The sequence below is a fragment of the Peromyscus eremicus genome, chromosome 6, assembly GCF_949786415.1.
Source record: "Peromyscus eremicus chromosome 6, PerEre_H2_v1, whole genome shotgun sequence".
NCBI classification, from domain to species: domain Eukaryota; kingdom Metazoa; phylum Chordata; class Mammalia; order Rodentia; family Cricetidae; genus Peromyscus; species Peromyscus eremicus.
This window is the reverse complement of record NC_081421.1, coordinates 53,525,284-53,546,137: the sequence shown is the minus strand read 5'-3', so window position 1 is coordinate 53,546,137 and position 20,854 is coordinate 53,525,284. Positions and strand designations below refer to the sequence as shown.

At 44.0% G+C, this 20,854-nt stretch overlaps 1 protein-coding gene across 3 annotated transcripts in view; it reads left to right on the top strand.

Annotated features, from left to right (window-relative positions):
• The window catches only part of Rapgef2 (Rap guanine nucleotide exchange factor 2), a 244,540-nt gene that overhangs the window by 215,232 nt on the left and 8,454 nt on the right, over positions 1-20,854 (top strand). For 2 of the 3 annotated variants that reach the window (XM_059265507.1, XM_059265506.1), the window contains 9 exons: positions 1,197-1,354; positions 1,911-2,151; positions 3,805-4,188; positions 8,077-8,288; positions 8,374-8,497; positions 9,069-9,092; positions 10,130-10,353; positions 12,110-12,316; positions 16,681-16,833. In XM_059265507.1, coding sequence (XP_059121490.1) covers positions 1,197-1,354; positions 1,911-2,151; positions 3,805-4,188; positions 8,077-8,288; positions 8,374-8,497; positions 9,069-9,092; positions 10,130-10,353; positions 12,110-12,316; positions 16,681-16,833 — 1,727 coding nt within the window. The remainder of the gene's footprint in view (positions 1-1,196; positions 1,355-1,910; positions 2,152-3,804; positions 4,189-8,076; positions 8,289-8,373; positions 8,498-9,068; positions 9,093-10,129; positions 10,354-12,109; positions 12,317-16,680; positions 16,834-20,854) is intronic. The other variant, XM_059265508.1, reaches the window with a different exon arrangement.

Genomic DNA, 20,854 nt, shown 5'->3' with positions numbered 1-20,854 from the left:
TCATGTTTTTGACAAGGACATTTATGTGATTGAAAAATACATTCCACCAATGGAAAGACTATTATCATGCATAGAACATTAATATTTTAGGGCTTTATAGGTCCAGCTGTGCATGCTTAAACAGAGCTTCGATTTCTGTCCTGGGCTTTCCTATATGTGAAGGAGAATTTACATGAAAATTTTCTTATTTATGATACCTTAATTTATATCCCAATTTCAGTAGAATTCTTTTTTTTTTGTTTCAAGGTGCTTATGCAATTATAACTGTAGACATTTGCATATTGTCTAGTTACCCTTTTGTTGCATACTCATCTTATTGTATGCTTTCTTTTGGAAACACTTGATCAAGAAATAATTTTACATGTTGTCAAGTCGTGTTATAAGCATTGCCCACACGTGAGGTGTGGTAGTGCGTGCACACTTGTAATCCCAGCTCAGGAGGCACGTGCAGGAGGCTCTGGCACCACAGCCCTCCCCAGCTGTGTGACAAGACGCTGCACAAACACACAGGTGACCGCAGGACTGTTTTCTGTAAACAGAGAGGAGCCTGTAACCGTCAGTAATGCTCGGGTTTCTCTGGAGATGTAAACGTGTAACTAAGGAATTAGAAGTGAGTCGCTGCATTTGCACTGCTAGGCCTTCGAAGCCAGGAAGTGTGTCTGTGCCCAGTGCACACTCACGCTCTCGTTAAGAGATGAGGTCTGTGTCAGGCTTTCCTCACATTTGGACTCCACGGTGATCTTGTTTCTCCACCTAAAACATTGAAGAATATAAGTAGGACAGTCTGGCGTATCTCTCCCCTTTCTTTTTCCTCAGTTCCTTCATCTGGAGGATCAGATCATAAAGCATCTTTCTCTGCTGTTGCTGCGCTGTGGGTTCTTTCCCACGTGCGTTGTCTCGGATCCATTCTCATTCATTCATTCATTCATTCATTCATTCATTCATTCAGACACAAAGCACCTTTTCTTTACCGTGTTTTTATTCTGAGAAAAAAATACTGGTTTTGGCTATGGCTCATTAAAAAGACAGGTTTAAGAGATAGTGAATTTGGCTAAATGTGTTTCGCCATTCTGGCCATTACAGTTTTCAACCATTTTTCACATTTTTACATTAATGGCAAGTTTAAATGAAAATGCCTAGAGCCTTTACCTTGCCAGTAATTTATTTTAATTTTTTTTTAAATCTGCTCCTCTCAGTGATATTGGGATTGGTCAGTCTCAAGATGATAGCATCGTGGGCCTGAGGCAGACCAAACACATCCCAGCCGCCCTGCCCGTCAGCGGAACACTGTCTTCGAGTAACCCTGACCTGCTGCAGTCACACCACCGGATTCTGGACTTCAGCACGACTCCAGGTAAGCACCGGAGCCCTTCTGCTTTCTCAGTGACCTCTCTTTCAAAGGCAGTAGGGACACGGTATGCATGTTTGGTTTGGCGTGGATGGTGTCACTCACCAAGAGTCAGAATGAACCTCAAACTCCGAACATTGGAACCAGTTCTTGTTGTATTTTGAAAATCATTTTAGTTCAGCTAAGCCTGTTTTGTATTTGATAAAATGAATAATATACGATGCATTTATTACTAAGTTATATCAAGTAAATAAATCAGGAGGCATGTTTAAGTAGGCTTAATGGGCTTTCCCTTATAATAAAGATTAACTTTAGGTGTACATTTTTCTTTGATGCTCACATGACATCTTGTGTGTGTGCTCCGTGATTGTATTTGTCTATTAGCCATGCAGCTATCTGTCGGGGAAGATATGGTATCGGGGAAGATGTGGTTTTGCGGTTAGCATGTCACAACTTTGTCCAGGAGGGAGAAGTCATCACCCTTTGAGGAGTGGGGTGTGTTACTTTGTGTTGCCATCTGTTAACATTGCTTCTGCCTCGGTGTGGCTCTTCCTGCCCCCAGACTTGCCAGATCAGGTGCTCAGAGTTTTCAAGGCTGACCAGCAAAGCCGGTACATCATGATCAGTAAGGACACCACAGCCAAGGAAGTGGTCATCCAGGCCATCAGAGAGTTTGCCGTCACTGCCACCCCAGACCAGTATTCTCTGTGCGAGGTCTCTGTCACGCCAGAGGGAGTTATCAAACAACGGCGACTCCCAGATCAGCTTTCCAAGCTTGCCGACAGAATACAACTGAGTGGAAGGTACAGTCTGTCTCAACGAAGCGCTTTGCTCTTCAAACCTACATCCGAGGCCAAGAAACCACATGTTTGCTCTTGTTACTCTGTTTTTGACAGTGGTGAAGCTTGAACCCAAGGCCTTGCCAAGCACTCTCCCACTCAAGGGGAATTAGTAAGATGAATAACTGGAGTGTGCCCGCCCCCCGCGCCCAGTTTTCTATTGAATGTCATTGTTCTTCAGTTTTTCATGGTATGGGTCTAAACCATGGCTTTCTACCTGTGATGGTAACATCCTTGCCCTGTGTCATTTTTATTTCCAACACTAATAGATACTTTTTAGGAGGTCAGAGGTCAGGCATCCTCTGCATGTAGATCCGTAGTTGCACAAGTCACTGAGTTTCAACTTCATGATTCTCATTCATTCATTATTCAGGAGAGTCAGGCTGTCAGAGTAACCACAGTGGAGAACATTAATCTGTACACGTTAAGGGACAGGGTGTCTATTTTCCGTCCTAAATACTTTGTGAAGTATGTAAAAGACCAGTTAGGACCCCCACGTGCTTGTTCTGTGTCTTTGTTTATAGAGTTTCACTTGGAGAAGGCATTTGCCTGCCAAAAAGGGGGAGAGAGCAGCCACAGAGCAAATGATGGGGTGCTGCTTTTAGTGAGTTCCTTAATAGGAACTGTCCATATTGACCGCCATTAGGTTTCAGATGCCTGCTTCCTGTTCTGACAGATTGGGGTAATGCTCCCATTTTCCTAAAATGAGTTTCATGAAGATCTAAATATTTGAAAATTAAATCTTGAATCAGGAGAGATGACTTAGCAGTTAGGAGCCCTTGTTGGTCTTGCAGAGGAACTGGGTTCTGTTTCTAGCACCCACATGGTGGTTCATAACCATCCAGTTCCAGGAGATCCTATGTCTTCTGCTGAGTTCTGAGGGCACTAGGCACACATGTAGTACATCATACATGCAGGCAAAACACTCATACATGTAAAATAAATATAAAACAACTTAAAAATCTGCTCTAAGGTGAAATAGAGGAAAATAAATTGCTTGAGGTCTCTCCTCTCCCAATATTGTTGTGGGGGCGTCACATCTGCCACAGTGTATGTGTGGAGGTCAGAAGACAACTTTGTGGACTCGGATCTCTGAGTTTGCATGGCTCTGCCCATGGAGCCGTCTTGCCAGCTCAGCCAGTAAGTTTCCTAGACATTAAATGAAAAGTAATCTTGAATTGAGCTACTGTGGACCTAGCAATTGATTGTCAGATTCCCTCTTCATGGGAAACTGAGTCATGACCTTGAGCTGATGTTTATCTAATCTGGAAAATAGCTTTCTTCTGTCACCTTTGGCACACAAGCTAAAAGTATTTCAATGGCAGGAAAACAAAACAAAACAAAACCACAGGACTGGCACAGAGGAAGTTCCCATGGTTTGCTCAGTTCCACTTACCTGCTGAGTAGATGGCTGTCACCTGGTGGTTCTGTGAGCTGGGGACACTGACCTGGTGGCCGGGGGTGGCATCTGCACTGCCCAGGCTGGATGAAAAGAACGCTTACATCATCATTCTCTTTCCTCTTCCCCCGTCACCCCCCAGGAACTAGCACTGTTCCCTGAAGGAGTACCACCGGCTCGCTGCTCAGCTTGACACCTAACGCATTTGTTTCTTTCAGGTACTATCTGAAAAACAACATGGAAACGGAAACGCTGTGCTCAGATGAGGATGCCCAGGAGCTGCTGCGCGAGAGCCAAATCTCTCTTCTTCAGCTCAGCACTGTGGAGGTCGCCACGCAGCTCTCCATGAGGAACTTTGAACTCTTCCGCAGCATTGAGCCTACCGAGTACATAGATGATTTGTTTAAACTCAAGTCCAAAACCAGCTGTGCCAACCTGAAGACGTTTGAGGAGGTCATTAACCAGGAAACATTTTGGGTGGCTTCCGAAATCCTGCGAGAGACCAACCAGCTGAAGAGAATGAAGATCATTAAGCATTTTATCAAGATCGCGCTGCACTGTCGGGAGTGCAAGAACTTTAACTCCATGTTTGCCATCATCAGGTAAGAGTGTCTGTCCTACGCCATGTGCTTACAGAAATGGAGCAGTTCCTAGTTCATCGTGGATCGTGTGGCTCGCTGGTCTGTAATGTAAGGCCTCCTGTACACTAGGCTATCACTGGTTCAACAAGCAGTTCTTTCTTTCTGATTCTACATCTTTTTGGAGGTTGGGGGGTTGTGTTGAGGCAGGCGTCCCTGTAGTAGCCCAGGCTGGCATGGAACCCACGATCCTGTTTCCCAGGTGCTGGAATTATAGGTGTGTGCGCACTATGCCCGCCTCTGTTTCGTATACCTTAATTTAAACTCTCTGGGTGGGTACAGTGCTTACTGTGCAAGCTTGAGGACCTGCGTTCAGATCCCCAGCACCCACATAAAAGCCAAGCACAGTGTGCTTTTGACCCCAGCCCTGGGGAGACAGGGACAGGTGGATCCTGGGGCCTTACCAGTCAGTCAGTCTAGGAGAAATGCTGACCTTGGAGTACAATGAGAGACAATTGTCTCCAAAGAAGTCAATGAGAGACTGTCTCCAAAGAAGTAAGATGGAGAGCGATAAGGAAAGACGTGGAATAGTGACTTCTGGTCTCCATATGCATGCAGATACACTCACCATACGACGCACATACACGTACACATGCACCAAAAATTAAAATAAAAAAAAAGTCTAAAAATCTCTCATGATTTGGAGACAGGGTCTGGGTCTACCATTTATTTGTATATTGAGGTATTCAACCTTATTTACTCTGACTTCTGACAAATCATTTGAATTTCTCTGAACACCACTCATTTTCTGTGTAAAATATCGATACTCCCCCCAAAATATCAGGAGGATTAAGTAATATAATAATGTCTAAGGGATTCCATTACAGCACTATTGCAAATGTTCAAAGTTAACTTCCTTCCCTTTTAAAAGTGTTTACAGGGGGAACAGGAGAAAATGGAAATGGATAGTTTTATGGATATTAAAAATGATTATTAGTCATTTTACGTGTCTGGAGTCTTCATACTCATGGCTAGTGTGATTTTTGTGATGGAATATTTATCCGGTCTTTTTTTAAACCAAATATTTATTGCGAACCAAATGCTGCTGTATATTTGTGTGAGGCTGTTGCAGAAGGAATTGTTATATGTTATATCTTGTTAACTAGGCTCTAACATCTTTATTAATCAAAATAGGACCCATTGCAGTCCAAGTATTTTTACCAGTGAGAAATAGGTTTGTCTTTTCCTGTATTATAAAAGTCCATGTTTCAGGATTCAACTAAGTCTTAGTATTTTCTACATCCTACTGGTAGTGGAAGCATTTTCCCTGCAGAAGTTGTCATACTTGAAGAAGTTGTAGTTGGTTGGCAGAGGTCAGGTGACTATGGTGGGTAAAGGTCAAATGTTGTAGCCCAGTTTGTTCAACTTTTGAAGCAATGTGCCTCGTGTGGTTGGGTGTTGTCATGGAGAAGAATTGGGCCCCTTTCTGTTGACCAGTGCTGTCTGAAGGGATTGCAGATATAATTGGTGCCTCTCATGATTCGCCGAGCACATGTTTCAGGTATGATGGTTTAGCCAGGATTCAAAAAGCTGCAGGGAGACAGGTCAGCAGGAGACCACCAAACAGTGACCATAACCTTATTTAATGCAAATTTAGTTTGGGAAGTGCTTTGGAGTTTTGTCAAGGTCCAGGGACTGAGCTGCTCATCACTAATCATCATAAACTGTCCTTATCACATCACAACCTAATGAAGAACTAGTTCATTGTTTCTGCAGAGAATAAGAGAATTCTTTAGTTCCTTTTGCTTTTCAGTAGGCTCATGAGCTGCCCATTTATTGAGCTCTTTCAGACCTTTCCAGTTTGCTTCAAATGCCTCACAACTGTTGAAGAGTCCCTTCTGGGTTCTCTGGTGGTGTCTTGTGTAATTACAAGGGCAGCCTTGGTGATTGCTCTCCGTTGGTCATTGACAGCTTCTGAGGTCCAGCCACTGTGCTCTTCATCTTCATGGTTCTTGTTTCCGTGATGAAATGTATTAAACCACCACTGTACTGTTTGTTGTTAGAAATTCCTGAGCAGAATTTGTTGCTGTTAGAAATTGTCTCCAATGCTTTATAACCCATTTTGAACCCAAATTAAGGAAATTGCTCAATTTTACTTTTGTGTCTAACATCATTTCTGTAGTATAAAAGAAATATAAAATAGGCAGCAAGTTATAAGTCATTAACCAAAAAAAGTAAAGCAAGAAATATGCGTTAAAATGATACATAGCGGGTCAGCAAGATGGCTCCGTGGGTAAAGGCACCTGCTACCAAACCTGACATCGTAACTTCAACCCCCAAGACCCACATGGTGGAAGGAGAGGATCATTCCGCAAATTATCCCCTGGCCTCTGCATGGTGCCATGGCATACTAAATGAATAAATAAATCAGTGGTTCTCAACCTTCTTAATGCTCCAGCCCTTTACTACAGGTCCTCATGTTGTGGTGACCAACCATAAAATTATTTTGTTGCTACTTCATAACTGTAATTTTTCCACTGTTATGAATTGTAATATAAATATCTGATATGCAGGATGTCTGATATTTGACCCCTGTAGGGGTCGTGACCCACAAGTTGAGAACCACTGAAATAAATAAATGTCTTAAAAATAAAATTATACATAACATAACCACATTTATTAAGAATGCATTCCAATATCAAATGGCAAATTTTAGCAGTGCAAAAACCACATTTTTTTTAAGTACATGAACACAAACTATCCCCAACTAACAGTACTTATCTTCTATTGGTTTTGTTATTAGTGTGCTAGTCAGCTGTCTGTTATTACAACGGAATACCTGAGACAATCATTTTATAAGGAAGGAAGGTTTATTTTGGCTAGCCGTTTTGGAGGTTTGTGCCCACAGTCACTTGGCCCTGTTGTGCCTGGGCTTGTGGTGAGGCAGTAGTTTATCATGTTTGGTGGAACAGAGCTGTTTGTGGCTGGAATGTAAAAATAAGGAAGAGACGGACAGGGTTGCCTTGCCCCGGTTACGTCGGAGGACCTCTGTCTGCTCTCCCCGCCCCTGGGCTGGAGCCAGGGTCTGTCTTTGCAGATCAGCTGCTCTCAACTGTGTGAGCCTCCAACCTCCCCAGCGCTGGGATTGCAGGCCTTGCCACCGTTCCCGATGTAGCAGCTTCCTCTCCTAAATTGTCCCTTCACAACCTCCCGGTGCTGAGTGCACTGGGGCCTAAGCCACACAAGGACCTTTGGGGGCCAGTTCGGAGCCGTCCATAGCAGAGAGTAACCAGATGGAGAGAGCATAGAGAAGAGCCAGCTGGCTGGCTGTAGAGGTGAAGCTTTAATCCTCACACTTCAGGAGGCAGAGTCAGGTAGATCTCTGAGTCAGAGCCCAGCCTAGTCAGTGCAGCCAGCCAGGGCTATGAGCAAGACCCTGTCTCAACAGAAAACAAACAGAACAGAGGGCCAGCCAGTAAAGAGGTGTACCTGCTGCTGCAGCCTGGTCACCTGAGTCTAATCTCTGGACCCACATGTTTGAAGGGGAGACCCGATTCCTGGAAGTTGGTCTCTTACCTTCACATACTTGCTGGGACTCCCCCTCCCCCGACACACACACACACACACACACACACACACACACACACACACACACACACAGGCACATGAATGAATGAATATAAGAAATGTTAAGGGACCATAAAGGGAAGAAGTATAAAGGCCAGTGGTTTGGCTCTGACCCTGCTTTTAGCTGCCACTCACTACCCAGGCAGGATGGGCATGATCTTCTTAGGCATTCTGTAAATTTCCGTGCATGGAAAGTTCACACACATAGGTGTTTCTTTATATGACTTCCTTTGTTTCTGAGGGGATCATTTAATCATATCTCACTCCTCTTCTCTCCCCTCTTAGTGGCCTAAACCTGGCACCAGTGGCAAGACTCCGAACTACCTGGGAAAAACTTCCCAATAAATATGAAAAGCTATTCCAGGACCTACAAGACTTATTTGATCCTTCCAGAAACATGGCGAAGTACCGCAACGTCCTGAGCGGGCAGAACTTACAACCTCCTGTCATCCCTCTGTTCCCCGTCATCAAGAAGGATCTGACATTCCTCCATGAGGGTGAGCACAGGCAGGCTTGCCCTGTTCTGGAGGGAGCACAGAATGAGCACTAGGTGATGACTTGTTCCTCCTCTGTTCATCTCAGGAAATGACTCAAAAGTAGATGGACTGGTCAACTTTGAGAAGCTGAGGATGATTGCGAAAGAAATCCGTCATGTTGGCCGAATGGCCTCAGTAAACATGGACCCTGCCCTTATGTTCAGGACTCGGTACGTGAGTTGTTGGCCATGGCATTTGTGGGGTTAGAATGGTTAGAGTGAGCTTGCCCACAGAAGGAGAATCTAAATACGTAAATTTAGGAGTTACATCAGGGTGTGCTGAGAGAATAACCCTTAGGGTTCAGTTTGCAGTGATTTCTCTCACTTGCATCCAGGGCACATATACTAGTAGTGCAAACAGCTTGTCCTGCAGACAGTTCGAATTGATGTTAGGTGCAAGTATTTACCTCTTATTTTCCAGAACACTGAGTCGCAGAGTTAGAACTTGTAATCGGTAGTGTGAACTAGAACAGAATTGTCATCATGTCCGTACAGTCTGTTTATCTGCCGGGAAAAAAAGCAGTGATTAGTTCAATCAGTGGAGGGAATGGACAAAAATGTCAGCAGCAGCCTTTTAGGCCAGAGAGGTGTTTGTAGTGGACGCGTGTGAGGTGATTATGCAGTTAATGTTTGTGGGCTTCTAGAACTGCTTGTCCAGAAGTCTGATCCTTTCTTTCTGAGCTTGTGATCTTTCTGTCTCCTTCTACACCCGTGCTTCAATCTCCGTGGCTCTCACTTGCAGGAAGAAGAAGTGGCGGAGTCTGGGGTAAGTGGCAGCATTTGCACACTTGGTTCTCGCTCAGCCCATGGCGGTGTGTTTTCTTACCTGCTCTGTTTTCTGACGCTTTGCTTTTGTTTTTTGTTTTTTTTTTCTCCCCCTTAACCCTCTTGCTCTATCAGAATTTCAGATTGCAAACTGACTTCAGATTTAATCTGTGGGGGCTTTCCTGAAGTCAGGTCCACCAGAGCTGTGAAATGACTGATGATGATTCTGGAAAATGTAGACCACACACATTTCTTGTCTGTCAGAAAGATTATATATATTTTAATATAACTTGTGTGTTTTGAAATGAAAAAGCCCAAGAAGTGGGGGAAGGAAGGCATGCTTTTAGAAGGAAGAAATTGTGTGACTGAAACACTGTCGCACAGATCCAGAACGACTGTGGTGGTGTTAGGCACCCCCATGCCCCCAACCAGATTTTCTACAGCTCAACTAACTACTGTTTTCATTCTATATAAATTTTCATTCTCCATAGATCAGCCCCCTTTAAAAATAATTCTTAACAATTCATGTACTAAATAGTCTCCATACGTATGTTTACGTTTGCATGACCATTGTATTAACAGATTTACTCTTTTAAAAACTCACATATTCAACCCACAGAGTAAGAACGCAATTGTGAGCAGTGTAGCCGAGTTTAATCAAGTCCATATAAAATACCCCCATTAGGAGAAGCTAACTTAATTTTGTGAATTGTCACTCAGTGTCCTTGCACATGCTTTTATATGCAATTATGTTTTCTGGCCTCTGTGAGAGAACGGACTTTGAATGCTCTGTGAGATGAAAAGGAGAATTTACTGGTAGGAGCAGAACATATGCCAAGCATATTTGTGTATATGTATTGTGTATAATTCCCTTTTAACCAAACCTTGTGTAAATCTCTGTTATCCTGCATTCCCCCGTAGCAGTTTACTTACTGGAATGGGGCATGTGACCTTTCAGGCGTAGACTCTTTACACAAGTCTGGTAGATCAGCCAATACCGTGCTCCAGAGGGTCGCATTCTTGTTTTTCGCCTTCCAGGTCGCTGAGTCAGGGCAGCGCCAATGCCACCGTGCTGGATGTCGCGCAGACCGGCGGGCATAAAAAGCGGGTGCGCCGCAGCTCCTTCCTCAATGCCAAAAAGCTGTATGAAGATGCCCAGATGGCCAGGAAGGTGAAGCAGTACCTGTCCAACCTGGAGCTGGAGATGGACGAGGAGAGTCTCCAGACGCTGTCGCTGCAGTGTGAGCCGGCGACCAGCACCTGTGAGTGCCTCCCCGAATCAGCTGCAGGCTGTTCCGCGTATGACGGAGGGGGTCAGAGGGGGCTGTGAGCACAGGGGTGCGCAGTGGTCCTGACAGACACCGTCCTCGTGCTTGACTGGGTCTTCGTGTCCAGTTAAGTTTGTGCAGTCAAGGGGACCCTGGGCGCATGCATACCTCCTTGCTTTGGTTTCATCCGACACAGCCAGCACCCAAAGCAAGAGACCTGGAGGTGACTGTGGCGCCAGCTGGCATGCCTTTTTCTCTCACAGAGGAACTCCCAGAGTGATGGGCAACCTGGTTAGGGAATCATCAGGTCAGAGGAGCACAGAACGGGGTGTGCTGGCTACTGAGTCTCCCTCAGCTCAGACGGCCTCCAGCACCTGCCCACTAAAGCAGTGATCCTGCTATAGAACACACCACACCTTAGCCTAATGTGTGGGTTCCCAACCTTGAAATAACTGGCCAGGCTGTGAACCAGGGATGGCGGCACACGTCTGCAGTTCCAGCTTCTGAGGAGGCTAAGGTTGGAAGATCACGTGAGCCCAGGGTTTCCGTGGCCATCCTAGACAACATAGTGACACATGACTGTTAAAATGAAAAATAGAAATGTGGCCAGTCTCTACATGGGGCGCTTTGTGTCTATTTCTGTATGATAAGATTTAAGCATTTTGCATTTAGGACACTTTGGGAACTTTTATGGGCAAATTTGAATTACATCTTCTTGATAATTGCAATGTGAGATAGATAACTTGAGAAGATCGCATGACTCTGTTTACCCAGGGCATAGGGCTGGAGAGATGGCTTAGTGGCTAAGAGCACTCACAGTTCCTGCAGAGGACCTGCGTTCAATTCCCAGATATATGGTAGCTCCTAACCATCAAAAACTCCAGTTCCAAGGGATCCAGTGCCCTTTTCTGGCCTCTGCAGGTTCTAGGCACACACTCAGTACAGCACATCCATACCCACGACACTCTAAAGGTCCCTTGTGATGTAGCTAAGAGCCTACCGAGATGAGCAGCCTGAGTTTCCTAACTGTTGATCTCTGAGTGTCTGGTGTCAGTGAGTTCTGCATGTGAAACTTCCACAGCACTTAGTGTTCCTGTAATCTGCCTTCTACCGTACAATACCTAAGCAGCATTGGCCACTGTTTGCTCAAAAATAATGCTCCATCCCAGGAGGATTTGATGTTAAGTAGATTACAGTTAATAGCATTATCTCAGATGCGGTAAAGTTTTGGATGCCATTTAAAAAAATTCTTTGATTTTTATCATGTATTTTTTTTTAACATTCATTTATTTATTTGATTTATTTACAAAGTGTGGGTGGTTGGCACCATACATGTTGTGTTGTACCTGTGGAGGTCAGCTGGGTCTCTCCTTCCATATGGGTTCCAGGGATCAAGCTCTGATGGCCAGGCTCGGCAGCAACATCCTCTACCCGATGAGCCATCGTGCCAGCCCATGTGTTTGTGTTTTTAATCTGCACTGGACTGCCCTCATTGTTTTTATTTTTATTTGGTACTTAGCAGTATAATCCTCTTTGAGATCACTCATTCATAAGGCAAATACCCTTGTCCTGCTACACCTCTCATTTTCAGTAGCTCGGGTTTCCCCTCCCTCTCTGTCCTTGGTGAGGCGGTGGGGGTGGGGGTCCATGCTGGTGATCTCGCTGCACTTGCTCTGCAGCGCCGACCTTGTCTCCACATTATGCTGACTCCTTAGCTCTGTGCTCTGTTTTCACTCTCCACCATGACCAGTGCCCAAGAACCCTGGAGACAAAAAGCCTGTCAAGTCCGAGACCTCCCCTGTGGCTCCCCGTGCAGGGCCGCAGCAGAAAGTGCAGCCTCAGCAGCCGCTGCCACAGCCACAGCCACCACATAAAGTCAGCCAGGGACTGCAGGTGCCTGCCGTGTCCCTCTACCCTTCACGGAAGAAGGTGCCGGTGAAGGACCTGCCACCTTTCGGTAAGTTTCTAAACCCATGCTCTTCGGGAGATATTTGCCGACGTGTGTCTCGGGTTGGGAAATCGCGTTCATCTTGGATAATGCATTTTATTTCTCTGTGACCCTCTTCTAATAAGACAACCAGTTAGCAGTTAAGCCTCAGTTAAACAGTTAAGACTGTTTTCGTAAACAATTTCATTTTTTTTTTCTTAGCATCTATTAGTTGTACAAATAATGGGTTTCACTATGGCACTTGTCGTAAATACTGTGATCATGGTCACCTCTGTTACCCTCTCCTGTCCTGCTTCCCCTTCCGTGAACCCCTCCCAGCAGTTCCCACTCCACTTTAATGTCTTCCCCTTCTCCTGTCCTCAGCTAGGCTCTGCATAGCTGTAGTCCTGACTCTGAATTAGTCCCCTTCATGCGATATCTGGTGCCATCCATCTTTCTACAAATGACATGACTTCATTCGTATGGCTGAATAATACCTGCTTTGTGTGTGTCCGTATTTTCTTTATTCATACGTTGATGGGCGTCTCTACTGGGTCCACGTCTTTGCTGTTCTGAAAAGTGCAATGGAAAACATGATTGCTCGGGTGGTCTAGGTGGGTTGTATGCTGGCGCTTGTTTAGTTTTGGAAGACCTTCCGTGCCGACCTCATAGAGGCTGCCAGGATTGTCTACCTGAGTGGATCAGGGTTCTCCTCCAAGCCTAGCCTCACCAGCACGTGTTGTTTTCTTCATGGTGGTTATTCTGACGAGGGTGAGATGGAATCTCAATGTCGTTTTGATCTGCACTTCCTTTAGGGCTAGGGATATTGAAGGTTTTTCATGTGTTTATCGGCCGTTTGCATTTCTTCTTCGAAGAACAATCTGTTCGATTCATTTGCCTTTTTTAATCGAGTTTTTGCAGTGTTTAACTTCCTGAATTCTTTATATATTCTGAATATTAATCCTTGTGGAATGGCTAGTAGGCAGAAATGGTCTTCCATTCTATAGGAACAGTTGGAATTCAGTTGTTAGGTCATCTGTTATGGTAACATAGGAGACTTTGCACATTTACCAACTTAAACTTTAATGGAGACATCATTTAAACAAATTTTGCCTTGTGATCAATAAACTACAGAAGTTTAAGTAAAATATCTTTCAAGTTAAATTATTGGAAGTGATTTTTCTTTTGTCTATTTTTGTGGTGCTAGGAATCCAACCAAGGCACATGCCAGATGTGAAGGTGGGTTCTTACTTGCTGTTCACTAGCTCTGTATCTTAGCAGAGAGAGGATACAGCTCAATGCCTGAATAATAAGGAAGTCTGGCATCTTCTTCCCATCAGTAGTACCCTGCTCTCTGGTTCTCTGTGTAAATACACAGCAGCACAACTTTCCATAAAACTGCTCTTGCGTCTGAGTGTATAGAGAAGAAAACAATTAGAACGAAAGTAAAGAAAATTTTAAAACTGGCTCGTGATGTGGATTTGGAAACTTGTTCCCACTTCACGAGTTAGCACGAGGCAGTGTGTAACACTTCACGAGTTAACACGAGTATAACATCCGCTGGAGTTTGTGGGGAAAGCGAGAATCTTTACTTGACATGTTTTTCTTTTCAAACTCCTGTGTTCATCTTACGACAAACAAATTGGATTACACACTTTTCTATTCCTTGTATTCTCAATCTACGTATATTCCTGAGTCCTCCACCGTGTGATCCTGTCTCCTTTCTGTGTTGAACTTTGCATATGGAAGACTGTCATTCTTCTCTTTATCTAGAAATACCCCATTAGCTATATTTAACGTGAGGTAGGCGTTCCTGAATATAAAGCTGTCTCCCATTTTCTCAAAGAGAATGTCTCTGAAAATATCTTCTAGGTTCATTTGAATTTATGAGCCTTATAATGTGGATGAAATGTCATCTGTCATCCTAAGATATTAAGTATAATGTATCTAAAGTCACATTATAAAAAAATACTAATTTAAAGATATTAAGAGGTTTTCTTCCCCATCCTATTTCATGAAATAATATTGTTCTAAACACTTCCAGCATCTTGTACCGTAGTAAAGGTCATCACCTGTGGGATGTGGTCATACATGCCTGTATCCCCAGCATTTAGGAGGACCGTGAATTTGTGACCTGTCTGGGCAGCATGACAAGTTTAAGGCCTGCTGGGGATACTTAGTGAACCCCTGTTTCCAAAAGTAAACAGATTATCACTGGAACCACTTTGAAGTACCAAACATGGCTGCTAAGGTGTAGCATTTTTATCTGCAGCCGCTGAAAGGTAATGGAAGTCTCTGGGGGAAGTGTGTGTGTGAGAGACACTGGCCCTGGAAATAGTTTCATGTCAAAGCTGTCCGTTCATAGGTTAGTAAAATGACTCAGTGTATAAAAAGATTCTTGCCACCACACCTACTAACCTGAGTTCCAATCCCTGGGACCCACACTGTGGAAAGAGAGGACCAGCTTCTTCAAGTTGTCCTCTGACCTGCATCCATGTACCACTCCCACACACCAGATGAATGGGAGGTGGCTCGGAGGGTGAAGATGCTCATGAGCAAGTTGTACATGATGGAGGAAAAGAACCGGCTCCTGCAAGTTGTCCTCTGACCTCCACACATGCACCATGGTGTACACACACACAGTAAATAAACAAGAAAATGTAAAAAGGCAAGTGCGCTTGTATAGAGACACAAACACATACATGAATAAATAGTCTATTTGGTTTTTGAGGTTTTTTGTTGTTTTTGTTTTTGAGTCAGGGTCTCACTATGTGGACCAAGCTAGTTTCAAACTTAAAGAGATCCACCTGCCACTGCCCCCCAAAAGCACGTGCCACCCTACACTCAGCTTAACAAAATGTTTTAAGAGAAAAAAACTACCCATTCATATAGTGAATCTATTCATGCATACTGTGTATTTTAATACTTCCACGTTTAATCAGAGAACTGTGCTTTAAGAATGATTTTTTAATAGAATTGTATTAAAACAGCATCAAGGGAATTGTTGATGGAGCTCAGTTTGTAGAACGCTTGCCTAGCATGTATATGAATTCCTGGGTTCGATCCCCACTACTCCATAAAGCAGGAGTATGGTTGCTATTGCCAGTAATCCTAGAGCTCGGGAAGCGGAGGCAAGAGGATCAGAAGTTCAGGTCATCCTTAGCTGTGTAGAGAATTCCAAGCCAGCCTGAGATATGTGAGACTCTGTCTCCCCCCCCACCCCCCCGCCCGCCTCCCCCCCCAAAAAAACCCCTAAGAAACAAAATAAAAAACAAAACAGCATCTAACCACTAATAGAAGATATATTGAAGGGTTAAAATCTGTCGACTCCTTTTTAATGGGCCTTTTAAGTCTATGACCATTAAAACCAGCCCTGACTCATGGTAATTTCAGGCTATTAGGACTTTGTAGAAATGTCTTTGTCATTCAAAAGCAGCCTCAAAATAATGGATCTGTAAAGTATTTTAATGTGACTTTCTTATTTCACTGCATTGTCATGGGTGATTCTGTTTTCTTCACCTTCTGTGCTGTGTTGGTGCTGGCTCCATCCACCTTCAGAAACCTCTCCTGGGCTTCTGGAGTGCACCACAGAAGACAGGCTGCCTCCTGCCCCTTCTCCCCTCTTTGGTTGATCAAACATTAATGACATGGCACTCTGTAGAGCCCTTTTATTGACATACCTTGGTTCGTTCCTGTTAACTCTTGACCCTTTCCTTTGCCCCCACCCTCACCAATTCCTTCTTCCTCGGAGACCGCATTTCCAAAAATACCAAAATGTCTTGTTCTTAATCCGAACTTGAGTGCCATCTGGAATTGAAGTGGGGTGTGCTGCCTTCATCCGTAATTCAAGTGTTGTCCAGTTCTCTGGCTTCCCCCGTTGTTATTTAACAAAACACAGTTGAATAGCTCTGATGGCTGAGTTCAGAATCCGCGTAACATCAAAGCTGTCTGTTTCCAGTACTCCCAACAGATAACGGGGCAGAGACTGCCTAGGCCATGCACACCCCCTGCCTTGCTCCGTACGCCAGAAGAGCACACAGAACGTTTAGATCGTAAATAGATTGAAACTGGCAATACTGAATGTTGACACAGAAAAGGCTTTTAATATTTAATGTTTCCTTTCCGTCCTTTTTGCTCTTTGTCTGCTTGTTTGTTTGTGTGATGCTAGAGTAGAAGCCAAGGCCCGTGCAAGCGAGGCGTGCAAGCGAGGCGTGCAAGCGAGGCGTGCAAGCGAGGCGTGCAAGCGAGGCGTGCAAGCGAGGCGTGCAAGCGAGGCGTGCAAGCGAGGCGTGCAAGCGAGGCAAGCCAGCGGTTCTGCCTCCGAGCCACACCCTCCGCTCCTTTCAGTCTCTAAAATGGGTGCCTGAAGTATTTCCTTTTTTTTTTCTTTATAGGCATAAACTCTCCACAAGCTTTAAAGAAAATCCTGTCCTTGTCTGAAGAAGGGAGTTTGGAGCGTCATAGGAAGCAAGCAGAAGACACAATATCAAATGCATCTTCGCAGCTGTCCTCACCCCCCACCTCACCTCAGAGCTCTCCAAGGAAAGGTAGGGCTCAGTGACTTCTACCCCTTCTCAGATCCACACACACATCTGGTCCAGCTGATTGGAAAGCCATACACTACAGAAGTTTGGGTATTATATGTAAATGATCGGATGTGCTCTGGCAGTGGATCTTCCCCATCCGTTCATAAATTTGGAAGAATGCTGGTGTTTTTATAATTATGGCTCCTCTTAACCTGCTGTCAAAGACAGGTGCTAACATTGTAAGTATTGGCTGAAGAAGACTGCTGATATCTCATGAAAGTTCAGATTATCCATTTCCTGCTACAGCCGAGCCCAAGAAATTAGAAATTAGAAATTAGCGGCTAGGAACCCCACATTAGAAGAAATACTTACTTGTCTTTCTGAGCTTGGGTTACCTCACTGAGTGTAATATTTTCTAATTTCATCCATTTCCTGAAATCTTTAGAATTTTATTTTTCTTTACGGCTGGATAAAATCGCATTGGGTATATGCACTATGTTTTCATTGCCCATTCCTCTGCTGGGCATCTAGACTTTTCATTCCCTTGGACATGCACACGCAAGTGTCTGGTAGGATGTGGACGCTTGGTAAATGCCAAAAGTACAGCCAAGTCATGTAATAGCTCTCCTTTTAGGTTTGTTTTGTTTGTTTGTTGTTTTGTTTTTGATTTCCATAGTGACCAGAGCAGTTTACATCCCACAAGTGCTGAAGAAGGGCTCCTCTCCCTACATCCTCACTAGCATTTGCTGTCATTTGTTTGTTCGTTCTTGTTTTTTTTTTGAGACAGGGTTTCTCTGGGTAGCCCTGGCTGTCCTGGATCTTGCTCTATAGACCAGGCTGGCCTCGAACTCAGAGATCTGCCTGCTTCTGCCTTCCAAGTGCTGGGATTAAAGGTGTGTGCCACCACTGGCTGTCATTTGTTTTCATTTCTTTTCTTTTCTTTTCTTTTCTTTTTTTTTTTGGTTTTTCGAGACAGGGTTTCTCTGTGTAGCTTTGAGCCTTTCCTGGAACTCACTTGGTAGCCCAGGCTGGCCTCGAACTCACAAAGATCTGCCTGTCTCTGCCTCCCGAGTGCTGGGATTAAAGGCGTGTGCCACCACTGCCTGGCTTGTCATTTGTTTTCTTGACGACATTCTGACAGTGGTGAGTTAGGATCGAAAAACAGTTATTTCCCTGATGGCTAAGCATGCTGAACTTTACCATTTTTACTGGCCAGTTGGTGTTTCTTTTGAGAACTGTTTTGTTGTTGTTGTTGTTGTTGTTGTTGTTGTATCAGTTGAGTGGCCCATTTATTGGTGGGCCTTTTGGTTTGGGATGTTTAATTTTTCCAGGTTTAGATATAGTGTAGATATTAACCCTTGTCTGAAATAGAATTGGCAAAGGTTTTCTCACATTCTGTAGGCTGTGTTCACTCAGTTGATAGTTTTTATTGTTGTGGAGAAGTTCCTAAGTTCATGTGGTCTCACTTGTCAGTTCTTGGGGCTATTTCTGGTGCTGTTTGAATACTAGTCAGAAAGATTGCCTGTACCTGTATCTTGGATTATTTCCTCAAGCAGTTTAAACATTTTAGGGGTTAAATTAAGGTCTTTGATCTACTTTGGGTAGACTTTCATGTAGGGTGTGAGATAGGGACCTAACTTCATTCTTTGCAGGTGGGGGCACCAACATGGCTCTTTTGCCTTTCTCATCCCTGGTATCTATTTTCAACACTTTCATCAAAATTTAGGTGGCTATAAGTGTGTGGGTTTATTTCTGGGTCCTCAATTTTGTTCTGTTGATCTACTCGTCTCTTTATGCCAGTACTGTGCTACTGGTATCACTATGACTCCAAAATACAGTTTGTGATCAGATATGATAACGTGCTCTGATCAGATATGATAACATGCTTTGAGCAGACATGATAACATGCTTTGATCAGGTATGGTAACATGCTTTGATCAGATATGATAACATACTTTGAGCAGATATGATAACATGCTCTGATCAGCTATGATAACATGCTTTGATCAGCTATGATAACATGCTTTGATCAGATATGATAACATGCTTTGAGCAGATATAATAACATGTTTTGAGCAGATATGATAACATGCTTTGAGCATCTTCCTTCTGCTTTAGAATGCTTCGCCTCTCTGTGGTCTCTTGTGTTTCTGTATAGATTTTAGGGTTGTTTTTTCTAGTTCTGTGGAAAATGTCATTTGGAATTTTGATGGATAGCATTCTGATGCCTTGAAGCTTTCATTGTAGATGTCTTCCACTTCTTTCGTTAGGTTTCTTCCTAGGTTGTTTCATTGTCTCTCGATGCTGTTATTAATGGGATAGTGTTCTAATTTTGTCAGTGAGCTCACTATTAGTATATAAAAAAGTGCCGACTTTTGTATGTTCATTTTTGTATCCTGCTACCATGCTGAAAGTGTTTTTCAAGTCTGAAAGTTTTCTGGTGTGGTCTGTGGGGTCTTTCAAGTCATCTGGAAATAGTTTGATCTCTCCCTGATTACTTCTTTGTGGAAGATACTTGTCCTCTTTACTGTGTCTTCTCTTAGGTTGGGGAAAGTAGTTATTAGGGGGTAAGGATTGTTGTTTTTTAGGGATAAGAGCATCAGTTTTTGAACAGTGAAGTGAGGAGCAAACGAGAAGAGAGGAGAGAGGAAGTAAAGAATGAGGAAAAAGTGTGTCGGTTAGGGATCAGAACAGCAGTAGAGATTCCAGGGCTGGAGAGATGGCTCAGCAGGTAAGAGCACTGACTGCTTGCCTTAGTTAGGGTTTCTGTGGCTGCCACAAAACACCACAAACCGAAAAGCAAGTTGGGGAGGAAAGGGTTTATTCAGCTTATACATCCATATTGCTGTTCATCAACGGAGGTCAGGACAGGAACTCAAACAGGCCAGGAACCTGGAGGCAGGAGCTGATACAGAGTCCGTGGAGGAGTGCTATTTACTGGCTTGCCTCCCCTGGCTTGCTCCCCCTGCTTTCTTATAGCACCCAGGACCACCAGCCCAGGGATGGCACCACACACAGTGGGCTGGGCCCTCCCCCATTGATCACTAATTGAGAAAATGTCCTATAGCTGGATCTTAAGGAAGCATTTCCTCAACTGAGGCTCCTTCCTCTCTGATGACTGTAGCTTGTGTCAAGTTGATCCACAAAGGCAGCCAGAGTAGTACACTGCTGTTCCAGAGAAGACCCAGGTTCAGTTCCCAAGACCCACATGACAGCTCACAACCATCTGCAACTCCAGTTTCAGGGGCTTCTGATACCCTCTTCTGACCTCCTTCTCAGGCACCTACAAGTTAGACACAGCCTCACAAAGGCAAAACGTTCATACCCATAAAATTACTAAAAATTTCAAAATTAAGTCATTTTTTTCCCAGTGAGATATAGGATACAACCTAACAACTTAACACTTAGGGTACAAATATATATGCACTGAAAAAAAAAGCTTAAATGTATATTTATATATAATAAAAATTTAGGTCAAGTAAAATGAAAATAAATCATAAGAAAGAAACTAAAACTTAAAGAATAAGACAATAAAAACACAAATGAAAAATAAATGAAATAGACGGTGCTGTGTTCTCAGCCAGCACTCCTTCCTGGTCGGGGCTGTGCTCACTCCCTTGGGGTCCTGCAGCAAGGGCTACCACCAGCCTGCCTGCAGCAGCTGGCAGAGGGGTGCTGGGAACCCTCAGCTTCCGAGTCCCTTATCACACTCCTGCGGTCCCCGTGGTCTGTCTGCTGGTGTCCTTCACCACACCTTGGTTCTTGTTCTGCTAAGGCTCTGGTCCAGTGCTTGACCAGGCAGTGGCTGAGGTGAGCACATAGTGAATGTCATGTCTCAGGTTCAGTTCCCTCCCTAGATATCTTTTCTGGTTCATTGTCCAAGCTTCACTGTGCTCTGTTTTCTTCTCCTGGGATGCTGAGTTCAGCCCCCTCCATGATATTTCTTTTAAATATTCTACTTAGAAATAGACAGCATTTACTTGTGTAACTATTTAAAACTTTGTTTTTTTGTTTTTGGTTTTTGGTTTTTCCTAAAGTCTTA